Source organism: Silurus meridionalis, chromosome 13, assembly GCF_014805685.1.
Source record: "Silurus meridionalis isolate SWU-2019-XX chromosome 13, ASM1480568v1, whole genome shotgun sequence".
NCBI lineage: Eukaryota > Metazoa > Chordata > Actinopteri > Siluriformes > Siluridae > Silurus > Silurus meridionalis.
In genome coordinates this window covers 20,143,648-20,158,826 of record NC_060896.1, presented here as the reverse complement: position 1 = coordinate 20,158,826, position 15,179 = coordinate 20,143,648, and the positions used below count along the sequence as shown (strand labels likewise).

The window sequence follows — 15,179 nt, the reverse complement described above, 5'->3', positions numbered from 1 at the left end:
AATGTGTAATATTTACTTCTTTATTACTTATTTCCTCAAAAAAATCTAATTAGATAGACAAAACAAACACTATTAAATTAAATACCTAGTAAAGTTTCTACATTATATAAAGAAAAATTTACAAAAATAAATTTATTAAAATTTGATAATATGCAGCTCACCCACATGTAAATTGTTTGAGTATAACACAAACTGTACCTCAGCTATTAATAGTTATGAAATGTTTGCCCTTTTCATCTAATATCATGGAAAGTCATGATTGATGCTAAAATGAATACAGAGAAAAAGATAGAAAATGACTCAGCAAATAGGAGACCATCTATTGTAGCTTAGCCAATCACATTCATTCACATTTCATTTATGTAAATAATTTAGTCGAAAGCAGCTCATTAGACTAAAGACTACCTACAGAGAGAGTTAGCAAAGTCAGTTATTTTACTCATCTTAAATTAGTCTGAATATTCTCTGGTGACTCTCCCCAACCAGGCATTTCTGTCCATATAACTAAGGCTCAGTAACTTTTTATTTTTATTTTTATTTTTAACGTCTGCATATCTTTTAAAGACTGCTGTTAATGAAAATCCTAAGTGAGCAGCAGTTTCAGAAATACAGTGGGTTACACCCATAATGTTAACCATGCTAGGGATAAAATCACTAGGATCAAACTTGTGCCCCTACAGTTTGATGGTAACATGGTGCTCTTGACATGTATCTGCATATGCATTACACTACCACATAATTGCTTATTAGAATGTGCAGGTATACAGGATTTCACACTTTCTATTTTCTGCTATTCAACCATTTACAAATTAAAGAAAGCAAAAAAAAAAAAATAATAATAATAATAATAATAATAATTTCTTCAAATATCATGAAATGTATTTTGACTGTAAACTAGAGTTTAAGTTTTATTTGATGGCTTTTCAGTATGATATACACAACATCATACGTACATCAGTATACACCAATGAGTCAAAAGCTTAAGTCCACTCACTGATTTGAAGAAGTTCTTAAATATTTTGTCTTGTAGATTCCATGAAATGGTGATTTTTAAGCTGTTTTAGTGGCACATGGTGGACCAACTATCCTATTATATTGGATATTACATTGTGATAGAAAAAAGCTAAGATGATACTCTTTTATACTCTATAAATACTTACTTAATGAAAGAAAGAAAGAAAGAAAGAAAGAAAGAAAGAAAGAAAGAAAGAAAGAAAGAAAGAAAGAAAGAAAGAAAGACAACTGAAGGAGATGTTTGCTGTAGCCTGTGGGAAGAGCACATGCACAGACAGACACACTTCTCTGAATCCTGTTACACAACACACAGCACAGCAACTAATAAAGCAAAGTGACACACTTGAGATCACATGCCTCCAGCGCAGATTTGGAAACACATACTAGAAGACACCAAATTATTTAAGCTTGCTTACATTTTATACCAAGTTACACAAATACCCACAGCCCAAAGCCTATACATATGAAACTGTGCAATACTATTATACTTATCTTGTCACGGTAAAGGGTTTTACAAGCATTTATTCAACTGAATCCTTGAGCTCAGGGAGGATATGCAGAACATGAAAACAAAGACAGCAGCATATAGACAAAGAGAAAGAAGCGGAGCGGGAAGAAAAGAAACAGACGGACACAATTAGAGGACAATGGATGCTTGAACGCATGCTTTTTTTTGTTTCTTTAGTTGGAACTTGTGAATGTAGCAAAGTCTCTGTTGCTTTTTATGTTGTTGAAGTTGTCCTTACTGAGCAACTGGGAAATGTATAGTCTTCTAGTATATCCTAGTTAAAAACTGAGACAATATAGATTTAACCAGCTAAATAAATCTGGATTTATCATGATTAACAATTTAATTTATACAGAGCCTAATGCAAGCACAAGGTCACTGAACATAGAGGAAAGTATACATCCAAAAACAAGGACAAAATGTAAATAAGTAGACCTGTCTGTTGTATGTAATGTAACACGAGACAATAGGACACTTAATCTTTATATTCCATTAAGGCATATCAGTTTGCTCATCTGCCATCCCTTGGCATATTCGATTACATTTTAGTACATCTCAATTTAGTGCAATGTTAACAAATTCAACACCCAGGCACCAGTCCAGCTGTCCTTTAATACTTTTTAACTAATGGAGGCACCATCTCTGCCATCTTTGCACCTTTAATTTCTTCTAGCCTGTCTATTACAGCTGACTAATTGGGGATGGAATTAAGAAAAACTGAAACAGAAACTCAAACAGAGAAGAACAGATTTGTCCATACTTGCTATGGTATGGTTTCCTTTGGAGCACATGAAGTTTTACAGTTACCAAGCACCATATTTGGCTTAGACTGAAAGTACACTGTAGAATTCCATTTAGTTTTTCAGTTTTGCCATCCTATCCCACACCTTTGTTTAGTTTCCCAAGCTCCTTCTTCATCTGGTCAGCATTGAATGTTATATGGTGACTCACATTTTGACTATATAGTACACAGTTATAGAAGAAACATAATTTACAATCTGGAATCACCCATATAAGAATGAGTTCTCTATTTGAGTCTGGTTCCTCTCAAAGTTTTTTCCTAAAATAATATTAAAGAGATATTCATTAACCTCATCACCTGCAGAATCGATATATTTTTGTAAAGCATCCTTTTTGACAATGTTTACTGCTAAAAGCACTACACAAATCAACCCCATTAAAAACACCATAAGGGTGTGTTGGAATGCTGACCCTGCCTGTCCTCATTAATGCTTTAGGGATTGAATGGGAACAAATTTACACAGCCATGTTACAAATTCAAGTGGAAAGTCAGAAGGCATCACATAACTGACAATTTACAGTAATCCGATACTGCATACCATCTTTGAAATCAACAACTTATATATTGTTATTTGATAGACTTAAACAATCATGACGACTAAACCAACCACTATTTAAATAACAAACTGAAAGACTAATTTTGGTTATATAAAATTTTTTTATGTTGTAAAAATACTATATGGTTAAAAAATGTAAATCTAATTTAAAAATCTATTGTCTTCATCTCCTTCTGATCCAAACATATTTGGTTCAGCACTCATACATTTGAACTCTTCCTCCAGAGCGGCAATAGTGAGCAGATCATCTTCATCCTGTTTGAATTGTGTAACCTCAGCTTGATCCACACTCTGAATGTTCAAATTCTCCAGAGCAGCTCGAGAAACGGGATGAGAAGCATGCTGAGTGACTTGAGCAGAGGAACCTAAAAAGATAGAGAGGAAGATAAACATCGAATTGGAAGTAAAATCATGGTATAAAAATTTTAATTATAAGGTTTAAAAAAGATGAAAAAATATATGACTAATATAGTAAGAAAAAGTAAAAAGCAAGATATAAGATACAGGATGGAAAATTAAAAAGAACTATAAATGAAAGAGGAGTGTTCAAAATAGAGAGACAAAAATGTGTAAACATCTAAAAAAGGATAAAATAGAAAAGAGAAAGCAGGATTGGAAGAGTGAAAAGAGGTGAATAAAGGCATAAATAGAGGGAAATGGACTATAGATTAAAGAAAAAAGATAAATCGGAAAGATAGTGAGTACAGAGTGAGAGAGACAGTGAGATGGACAGACAGAATAAAGTAGGAGGTAAACGAGTGGCAGCGGGTCATCTGTGTTTTTGCCCCTCAGATCTAATCAAATAGAGCAGCAGGAGACTTCTGGCCCCCTCAGGCAATCTCACACATACACACATACACACACTGTACCACAGTACAAACTTGTTAGAGAGAGAGTAGTGAAAAATACAGTACACAACACGCAGACACACACACACACATACACACACACACGCACACACACACGCAAGACATTCTGTACAAGCCTGAGAGGTTCAGAAAGAGTAGTGTGAGATGTGGGAAACACTCACACATGCACACACACATCGTACAAGCCCATGAGAGGCTGAAAGAACAGCATAATATGTGGGAAACACTCACTAATACACACGCACACAAACCCACCAAACGCACACACACACGTTTAAGCCTAACTAAAGCAAAAGGCACACTGAAGAATATAGTGGTCTGCTGAACACACACACACACACACACACACACACACACATACATATATATATATATATATATATATATATATATATATATATATATATATATATATATATATATATATAGACTAGGTGGTCTTTGATATTGTCTGGGATGTACAATGTGACATTTTTATGTGTGTGTGTGTGTGTGTGTGTGTATATATATATATATATATATATATATATATATATATATATATATATATATATATATATATATGTGTGTGTGTGTGTGTGTGTGTGTGTGTGTGTGTGTTTTAATGTGTTCATTTCTATATTTGTTGCTCTGGCCATTAGCTTTACTCTTTACTTAATATGGAAGTTTGTGTTTCCAGTTCTTACAGAATTTTATTCATGCAAAATGTTTGCAATATATGTAGTCGCTTTCTTTAAAAGCTATTGCATCACATTGTTTTTAAATCACAACTCATTCTGAAATAATGGTTTTAATGGTGAGCTTCAAAATAATGTATAGGGTAAAGAAGGGTCAAATAGTATATTTGGTATTGTATATTCACATTAATTAGACAGCACTATAAAAGGAAACATTGCTATACCTTTAAAATATAAGGTTTGCACTGTTATCTAATGAATTTTCTTAAATGTTTTAAGTTTTTCTAACCCTTTAATTGTTACAGTATGCATCATTGCTCTTGACTGGATGTTTACTACTTTTTTTTGTGTTTTATGTAAGTTTTTAAAGCACATTAAAACTGATCAAATGAGTAAATCCTGCATAAACTGCTGCACAGCCAGAGGATTTTATTGACTGATCTGAGAGTCTGATGATTTATTTAGAAAATCTGATTTGACAACGAACACTTTTAACCAATGAGCATAATCATACTGTCGAACTTTAGTTTGCCATCGGCTAGAATCTTTGGCCTGGATTTTGAAGTGGAAATTAGTTGCTTTTGGCAGATATGGAAATGTGGTCGCATATCAGTGAAGACGCATTTGACACGTGTGAAAAATACTAGGTGTGAACTGTTATCCATCTTGGATGTCCACATCAGATTGGATCAGTTTAGATGGATTGTAAATAATGTGAAGTCTAAATAGGGCCTGAGAGAGCCAGAAGCGGAGAAGTGAAGAATAGAGCACACACGCACACACACACACACACACACACACACACACACACACACACACCATAAAGTCTTGGCAGGGAGAATCGTAAATGTTGTAAAGGGACAGTTAAAGTCCTTAAGGTTTAATACCTTTCGGGCTTCCTTTTAGCCCTAGACTTAATTTAATATTTAGTTCTAGTTTAGACATGAAACCAGAACTATAACTAAATCTTGGATTAAGATTAACTAGAACCATAGATGGGAGAAAAATGTAGTTATTAGAAGAACTCTATTTATAGGGAACAAATCAAATAATCAACACAAAATATTTTTGTCAGGTCTAGCTTAGTTCTGGTTGTAGTACTAGAGAATTTTTGATCCTATGTCCAGGTTTAGTCCTGATCCAGATTTTATATCTAGTCATAAAATTGTAGTCCAATAATTCTACAACTCTTTATAGGTCTTACCTAAAAGAAAAGGGGTTGTTTCTTGGCTTTATCACTAATTCTGATTATTTCCTATCATTTTAATACTAGAAAAAAATCTGATCTAATTCCTCCTTTGAATTCTAGGCATAGTTTAGTGTACTTTATGGAACTCATATAGTCTTAATTCAACATTATTTCTTGGTCTCAAGATTCAAGTTTCTGGTCCTGTGTGTGTGTGTGTGTGTGTGTGTGTGTGTGTGTGTGTGTGTGTGTATGCATGTATATGTGTGTCTGTTTCGGCTGGTGTAATAATCTCATCAGTGCTGCTTTAATCACAGAGTGAGGGCTGTAAATGTGTTACAGTAAAATCACACCTACGGTGAACATTTACGTGTTTCCCGCTGTTGTGTTTCCTGTTATAAATATCATCAGTGCAGTGATCAACACTCTGCCTGACTAAGTGGACGATGCATCAAGTAAACAGTATTCAGTCTTGCTGAGGAGCTGCTGCATAAAATATTCATCAGATTTTGACACTATAAATCTAGATTAAATCTCATGGAGTGTTTAATCTGTCCTCTGGGTATCAGTTTAGGAAGCTGGAGGAGTGTTTTATTTTTCTGTCATACTTAGTTATTGTTTAAGAAAGAGGTGCTATTTATAGCTGCATGAAGAAAAATAATAGTAATTGTGTTCCAAATTGGCTTAATTTATCAATCTTTCATAAAGTTGTGTGTACATTTTTTGTATTAGCCAAATAAAAAAAAATCTGCTGTATTAACTGACTGCATACATTGATGAATGCCAGTTACCTTTAAAAAGCATAGCACAGTTAATTCACATTTGGGTAACATCCAAAAAATTTCATAGAAGGCAAAACTTACAAACTTGAAATAAGGAGCAAAAGGTCGGAATTAAAGTATTTTTTTTTTACTCGCGTCCATGACACTGTATATTCCATTTTAATTTTTACAAGTAAATTTTTATTTATTATATTATATCGTATTTTCTATTTAATCCTATTCTAGTTTCTTAATTATTTTTCTATTTTGATTTATTTGTTTGTTTGCTTGTTTGTTTGTTTGCTTGATTTTTTTTTATCCATTGTCATTAAATTGGGTCACCTGGTCAAAAGTATGGTATGTGATTTTTGAGCATTGCATTCCACATTTAGTCCCAATTTGCTCTTTTAATTCCCTCCACTCCTCTGGCAAGATGTTCCACTAGATTTGTGGAGTGTACTTATGAATATTTGTGTTCCTCAGCCACAAGGGTATTACGAAAGGCAGGTGCTAATGTAGGTGAGAAGACCTGGAGTGCAGTCAGCGTTCACATTCATTCCAAATGTGTTCAGTAGGGATGAAATCAGAGCTTAATTGAACTTGGAAACCCAAACGTGTTCCATCATGGCAATGCCCCAATACTTTTGAAAATATAGTGTGTGCGTGTGTGTATATATCCTCACATGGATAAATTATAGGTTTAATTGTTTTTTTTGTTGGTTTGCTTGTTTGTTTTCATTATGTTTTTTGCATTGTAAGAGATGAGTCTCAGCAACTCTCGAACAAACCTCTTTCCTGATATGATGTTAGAATATGTGTCTGTAGGAAGCAAATGGTCTGCAGCACATCAAGAATCATTCGACAAATTGTGACTTGATACATGCCAGATCTGTCACATAGTTATTGCTCTAATGAAGTGTTCACACCGCATTAAAAGAAGATGCCTCAGCACATGTAACCAAATCTGTCCATCTACCTTTTATACAACAGCCATTCTTTAACTGAATGTTTGGTTTGATTTGTCTGAATTCATGGATTTATCCTGGATTGTATTGTAGATTATATTTATGTATTATTTCATAATAATGAATGCCATAATTCTGAACTGAGAATTCTATGATTTCAAACACTTTATATTTCACACTAAAGTACACGGTTCGAAAGCATTTTGTTGTTGTTGGTTGTTTTTTTATTTTATTCTGTCAAATTTCTGTTGTTTCCTGTTCGTTGTAGTTTTTTTTAATCCCACTAAAATGCATAAGAAACTACATAAGAGAGGTCACACCTGAAGGACTCCACCTCCGAGAAGACTCCATTTTACTGAGTGGTGTAACAGATGTTGCGATACTGATTGCCTGACTATTCACTTCCTTAACAAGCTTGGGGTCTGCGTGATGACTGAGACTGCTCTCTGGTCTCCAGATACTGTCACCTACAACGAAAAATTAAAAGAAATAAAGGGGAGAGAGAGAGAGAGAGAGAGAGAGAGAGAGAGAGAGAGAGAGAGATTGGCATTATTGTAACTATGTTTAAAAACAGTAGGTGTCTGTATGTGTGTGAATGTACAAGTAAAAATAGCAAACTAGAACTTATATCTGCTTTTATTGCTATATATCGAAATCATGAACATACTAAAATTGGTTTTCCTAAATTTTAAAATTTTTAAAACAAAGCCAGACACAACATATTGTAAGTCTCTACCTTCAGGACAGAAAGAGAGAGTAAAATAGAGAGAGAAAGAGAGAGACACACATGCATACAGAGAGACATGTCTCTGGGGTTAAGGCATGTCTCCTTTCTCTGTCTTAAACACCAGCTATAATTAAGCCATTTTCCAGCTCAGTGGTCGCTGCCCTTGTCACTGCGCTCAGGGGAATGCGAAGTAGAGAGACAGACCAATAAAACCTATTAGATCATGGCACTCTGAGGAATAAAAAAAGGATGAGAGGAAAAAAAAGTGATGGATATATGCTGCAAAGAAAAAAGTTAGACAGAAAAAGCAGACACTGCTGACAGGGAAACATCTGACCTTTCCTGCCTCTCATTAAGGCAGTAGTTTGATACTTGGCATCTAAAAATGAGGCTATTAGAGTTCTGTTTGTCTCCACTGACTTTTCCCATATTGTAATATTGGCAATCTTAGAAAGTACTGATGGAAATATTAGTGTTTACATTCTAACTAATGCTCTCTTAAGAGTCACTCATTAAGCATGGGGAGAATGGATCAGGGGAATAAATGGATATATCAGGCCGGAATAATCGGCACAGTGGTTTTTACCCTGCTGTATTTTATTGGGCAATTAACCTAAACACAAAATAATTAAGACCTGAATAGCGCAGTGTTGTAAAAAGATTAAAATAATAATGTTTTTATTATTTATTTGTTTATTTATTTTTTAAAAAGCTTGCAGAAAATAAAAAAACACCTGGCCTGATTTTCAATACAGAGGTTTTAATTTCAATTATAAAACACTAATATTAATATTGCTTCATTGTTTATTATAAGAGCTTGCAAGGTATGCAGAGGGCATTAATTTAGCATACCTCATCATTGTTCCCCCTCCTACATCTCAAAACATGGTAGTAGGTGGATTGGCTATAGACAAAATTGTCTCAAGGTATAAATGTGTGTGCATTTTTTTTTTTGCTATTAACTGGCATCTCATCCAGTGTCTATTCCTACCTCACACACAATGTTCACTGATTATCTTTACTGAAGATAATCACTGGAAACCACTTTCTGCTGCTGAGGATAGCTGCACATGAACACTCTGAAGAAATATAAGATTATTCTGAATGGTTCCAGTTAAAAACCAAAAGGATGTCTTTGGACTGTAATTAATCGGAACTATTTGAAAAATACAGCAATTGCCACAAACAGTTTTGCATTCAAGCCTCCGTCAGTAAACAGCTGATAACCTCAACAATGAAGAACCAATAATGAAAGGACATTTTGTGTCCTTCGGATATTTCTCCTCTGTCCAAACTCACGGTGACTCTGTTAACTCCTGCTCTCTCCATTTCGGTTCGGGCGCTGGTCGACTCCGGCTCTGCAGGAAACTTCATCTCTCAGGCCTGCCTCGACCGCCTGCAGCTCCCCCGAGAGAGGGGCTCCCACGATTTAGCCGTCCAGACCATCCAGGGACGTCCACTGGGCAGGGGCTGGGTGAAGTACTGCGCACCGGTCGTGACGCTACAAGTCGGGTTGTTCCACCAGGAGGAGATCCGGTTCATGGTGGTCGAGGGCTCTACGGTCAGTGTGATCTTGGGGAGACCCTGGCTACAGCAACATGCCCCAAGGTGCTCCTGGGACCCGTGTGATATCCTGGAGTGGAGTCCCCACTGCCTAAAACACTGCCTCTCCCGGCTTCCATCCAGGATCCCCAGAGCCACGGTGGGCGCCACCCGGGTGGAAGAGGCGATGACCGCTACCCAGGTGGAGATCCCAGAGGAATACCAGGCATTCAAGGATGTGTTCTGTGCTAAAGTGGCCACTCGTCTTCCCCCACACCGACCGTGGGATTGCTGCATTGATCTGCTCCCCGGGGTGAAGCTGCCCAAGGGCCGTGTCTATCCCCTGTCTGCCCCTGAACATCAAACAATGGAGGAGTATGTCCAGCAGGCCCTCCAACAGGGGTTCATCGCCCCGTCTACCTCCCCGGCGGCGTCTAGTTTCTTCTTCGTGGGGAAGAAGGACGGAGGCCTCCATCCATGCATCGATTACCGGCAGTTGAACTCCCAGATCGCTCCTCTCACTTATCCCCTCCCGCTCGTTCCAGCGGCCCTTGAGGACCTAAGGGAGGCTCGGGTGTTCACTAATCTCGATCTCCGGAGTGCCTACAATCTGGTGAGTATCAGGAAGAGGGACGAGTGGAAGACCACTTTCATCACCCCATCTGGGCACTACGAGTACCGGTCATGCCATACGGCCTCTTCATCTCTCCGGCCGTCTTTCAGGGGTTCATGAACCAGGTGCTCCGGTCTTACCTCCAGAGGTTTGTGATGGATTTACATCGATGACATCCTCATCTACTCGCGGAATCTGGAGGAGCACCACAACCATGTGCGACAGGTCCTAGGAGCACTCCGGTCGCACCATCTATACTTGAACCTCTCTAAGTGCGAGTTCCACCGCCCTCAGACCAGTTTCCTGGGGTACGTGATCAGCGCTCGTGGAATACAGATGGATGAGGGGAAAGTGAAGGCAGTGCGGGACTGGCCGGTCCCAGAGACCATCAAGGAGCTCCAACGCTTTCTGGGCTTCACCAACTTCTACCGCCGGTTCATCCAGGAATCGCCGCTCCCCTCACCTCACTTCTCAGGGGCAAGGCGCGAACCCTAAAGTGGACCCAGGAGGCTCAAGAGGCTTTCCAAGAGCTCCGCCGGCGTTTCTGCCACGCTCCCGTACTACGCCACCCGGATCCCAGGAGGCTGTTCGTGGTCGAGGTCGATGACTCCTCAACTGGCGTAGGGGCGGCCCTCTCTCAATGGTCTGGTTCCCCTCCTCGGCTCCACCCGTGCGCGTTCTACTCCCATAAGCTCTCCACGGCCGAGCAGAACTACGACATGGGCAACCGGGAGCTTCTGGCGATAAAGCTCGCCCTGGAGGAATGGAGACACTGGTTGGAGGGCACCAAACACCCGTTCACTGTGATTACTGACCACAAGAATCTCCAAAACCTGCGAGAGGCTCGGAGACTAAACCCAAGGCAGGCTCGGTGGGCTCTTTTCTTTACCAGGTTCCGTTTCCAGGTCACCTACCGAGCTGGGTCACAGAATGGGAAAGCTGATGCTCTCTCCCGCATGTTTGGGCCGGAGGAACCCTGCGATCCAGACCCCATCCTTCCACCCTCACTCATCGTGGGGCCCATCATATGGGAGATCGGCGAGGAGATCCGCACGGCCTCACGCCAGGAGCCTGCCCCTGAAGGCTGTCCGGAGGGACGGGTGTTCGTTCCCACCACCTGTCGGCAGGGTCTCATTCAGTCGGTCCACGAGGGGCTGGGTACAGGCCAGCCAGGAGAGAAACGCACGGTTCAGCTCGTCCAAGCGCGTTACTGGTGGCCCGGTATGACAAGGGACATCAACCGCTTCGTCCAGGAATGTACCACCTGCGCCATGGCAAAGGTCCCACGTCACCTGCCCGTGGGCAAGCTCGTGCTGCTCCCGATCCCTCAGCGCCCCTGGTCCCACTTGGGCATCGACTTTGTGACTGACCTACCACGGTCCGAGGGCAACACATGCATCCTAGTGGTGGTGGATCGCTTCTCCAAGGGCTGCCGCTTCATCCCCCTGAAGGGTCTACCCACGGCCCTTGAAACAGCCGAGGCCTTGTTCCACCATGTTTTCCGTACCTTCGGCCTTCCGAAGGAGATCGTCTCGGACAGAGGGCCTCAATTCACTTCCCGGGTCTGGGGGGCTTTCTTTCAGCTCCTGGGGTATCGGTCAACCTCTCCTCTGGCTACCATCCCCAGTCCAACGGTCAAGCGGAGCGGAAGATCCAGGAGCTGAGCCAGTATCTGAGGGTCTACTGCAGCCAGGACCAGGGGAATTGATGTCGTTTCCTACCATGGGCTGAATATGCACAGAACTCACTCCGTCAAGACACCACGGGCCTCACCCCCTTCCAGTATACGCTGGGTTTCCAACCGCCCTTATTCCCCTGGTCCGACGAGCCCAGCAACGTGCCCGCAGTAGACGCCTGGTTCCGGGAGAGCAACCGGGTCTGGGAGTCAGCTCACACCCAACTACGTCGGGCGGTTCAAAACACTCGTAGACACGCCGATGCTCGTCGTCTGGAGTCGTCGCGGTTCCGTCCCGGGGACCGGGTCTGGCTGTCAACGAGGGACCTGCGGCTGAAACTCCCGTGCCGTAAGTTGAGCCCCCGGTTCATCGGGCCGTGTCCTACCGGTTGGAGTTGCCGCCAAGGTATCGTATCCACCCGACCTTTCACGTGTCCCAGTTGAAGCCTTATGTCTCGTCTGTCTCTCGCCCTCCAGGTGACCCCGCGGCGCCTGTCCAGCCGAAAGTTGTGGATCAGCCAGGGGTCTACGCGGTCCGGAAGGTGTTGGATTCCCGGCGGCGCGGGGGTCGCCTCGAGTACCTGGTGGACTGGGAGGGATATGGTCCAGAGGAGCGGTCTTGGGTGGCCAGACAGGATGTGCTGGACCCGACACTGCTGGAAGAGTTCCATGCCGCTCACCCACGTCGCCCGGCGCCCAGGGCTAAGGGCCAGCCTCGTCACAGAGTCGGGGCGTCCAGTGACGCCCCTGGGGGAGGGGGTGGTGTCAGGGAGCACCCTTCGTCTTTACCCGCACCAACCCTGCCCGCACGGGGCTGCTCGCCTGATTATTAACACGGTGCACCTGATCTCCATTAACCACGCACATATAAGCAGCCTATGTTCACTTCCACTTTGTCCGTTATTGTTTTTCCACGAGTCACGCTGTCTGCACTGCTATCCCTCTGCTGCTGCCAGTGTCGCGCTTCCCAGGCGCGGTCCAGTGGATTACTTTACACAGACTGCCATTTGCGTTCACAGGACTACACCGCTACGCTGTATGTGTGTTTTCTCCTGCTTTGTTCATTAAAAACTTGTATTGCATCTACTTCGGCTTCCGCCTCATTCTCCGCATCACAGTGTCACCCAGATGAGGATGGGTTCAGTTTAAGTCTGGTTCTTTTCAAGTTGTCCTCATGTCATGTACAAACGTTTTTCCCTAATGTCCCAATACTTTTGGCCATTTAATGTGTGTGTGTGTGTGTGTGTGTGTGTGTGTGTGTGTGTATATATATATATATATATATAGTATATATAATTCTGACTTGGACACAATTGTCTCTTTTACTTTTGTTTTATTACGTCTAAACTTTCTCCTGCACTGAAAGCTCCTGTCGCCAAGTCAAATTCCATGTGTGTGTAAACATACATGGTAATAAAGCTATTTCTGATTCTGATATACTGAGCTTACTGGAGCATTGCAGTGGCTTGCACGCGTTTGACCGCTCATGCATGGTGACCTGTGTGTTAGAACAGAAGAAATCTCAGACTGGCCGCCCTGTACATCAATGAATTGGTAAGCAAATTCCATAGGAAGGATAGATAATAGACCAAAATTTTCTTTCAGCTTCTCCCATTAGGAGTCGCCACAGCGGATCATCCGTATTTGTGATCCGCATGTTTGATTTCGCGAACATCTAAAAAAAAATAAAAAATAGCGCACGATCTACACATACTACCTTTGCATTCTACCAGCCGATTGTGATAAACATACTGGGCACCCCTGAACTCTTTTCTGGACTGTTTATATTGTCTCATTAAAAAATGTACTGCAATGTTATTATGTAACCATGGTTCCCTGAGGGAATGAGACACTGCTTCAACAACACCTTGGGAACTCATTGTCCATTGCATTGCTCTGAATCAAGTGTGTAATCAGTCCAATGGAAAGTGCGGCATCACTGGCACAACCAGGAAGCTATAAAAACCACATAGAGTAAAACTTCTGAAAGGAAAGTAGGCGCTGCAGGAATGCCGGCAGTGTGGCCTGGAGATGCAGCGTCTCATTCCCTCAGGGAACCATTGTTACATATGTAACCTAGAGACATTTACTTTCAGGAACTCGAGCTGCATCAACAACACTTTGGGAACAAGTGTCCAATACCGCCAGACTGACCAGTCCCTGCCTAGTGTGTTAGAGCACAGTTAGGTAAAAAAACAAAGAGTGGCCAGGTTGGCTCTGAGGCCGAGGTTATAAAACCTGACAAAGGTCAGCGGGGTGGACCATCCTGCAGCATTGCAGATGTCTTGGAGGGACATTCTAGAGGACCAAGCCTTAGAGACTGCCACACTCTGGGCGGAGTGCGCTCTGACCCCGAAGAAGCGGGGGGACCAGAGGAATAATAGGAGGATAAAATAACATTCACAATCCGTCTGCTGAGCGTCTGCTTGCTCGCAGGAAGACCTCTCCTCGGAGGGCCATAGCAGAGAAACAGTTGCTCCAACTTTCTCCACAGACTTGTTCTGTGGACAAATATGTCCAGTGCTGGCACCGGACACAGTTGGTTTAGCTTTTTCTGGTCTGGAGCCTGGAAAGGAGGAGGACAAAATGCCTGGAGCAATACAGGTCGTGGGACGACTGAGGGCACCTTGGGAACATACCCTGTTTTAGGGTACTGAAAGGCACTCGCCATGCCTGGAGTGAACTCGGCCCTTGCCTTGAAAGGACCCCACTGGTGGTTTATATAAGAGACCACAGAGGATGTTGTCCGAACGGACCAACACATGGTGGCCTCTTAGGTCTGGAAGGAAGTGCTTCAAAGCTAGAAGCACAGCCAGCCTCTTTAGGCAATTTATGTATCACAGCAGATGGAGCCCTTCCCAGATACCTTGGGTGAAGCGAACACTCAAGACCGCTCCTTAAGCCGTGAAGGAGGCATCCTTAGCGTTACGTGACGACAAGGAACTCCGAACACGAGGCCCTGAGATAGAAACCTAGGATCTCTCCAAACATCTACGCACGCAGGGCTCACCACATGACCTTGATCTTACGAAGAGGATTGCCCCTCCAAGAGAACCCTCGGGCCCTAAACCACTGAATGGTCTCATGTGCAGAAGCCCACAATACAATGGAGCTCTTGGACCTCTTGGCCGTCCGAGATTCCACCCACTTTTAGCTCTCACAGCAGGTCAGCCTGATAGGCCTGCAACACTGCCATGGTGTGCAAGCATGCATAGGCTTGACCTGCTGAGCCTTGCCCCCCAGCGCCGATGTATTTCAAAGGGGCTTGGTGGGCAGCGACTGGG

General features: G+C 42.2%; 1 protein-coding gene across 4 annotated transcripts in view; it reads right to left on the bottom strand.

Moving 5' to 3' along the window:
• Positions 1-100: 100 nt before the first annotated feature.
• zbbx (zinc finger, B-box domain containing) overlaps positions 101-15,179 on the bottom strand; it is a 65,688-nt gene continuing 50,609 nt past the window's right edge. For 3 of the 4 annotated variants that reach the window (XM_046865374.1, XM_046865372.1, XM_046865373.1), the window contains exons 17-18: positions 7,659-7,805; positions 101-3,245 (exon numbers count right to left, since the gene is read on the bottom strand). In XM_046865374.1, coding sequence (XP_046721330.1) covers positions 3,022-3,245; positions 7,659-7,805 — 371 coding nt within the window. In that variant the 3' untranslated portion in view covers positions 101-3,021. The remainder of the gene's footprint in view (positions 3,246-7,658; positions 7,806-15,179) is intronic. The other variant, XM_046865375.1, reaches the window with a different exon arrangement.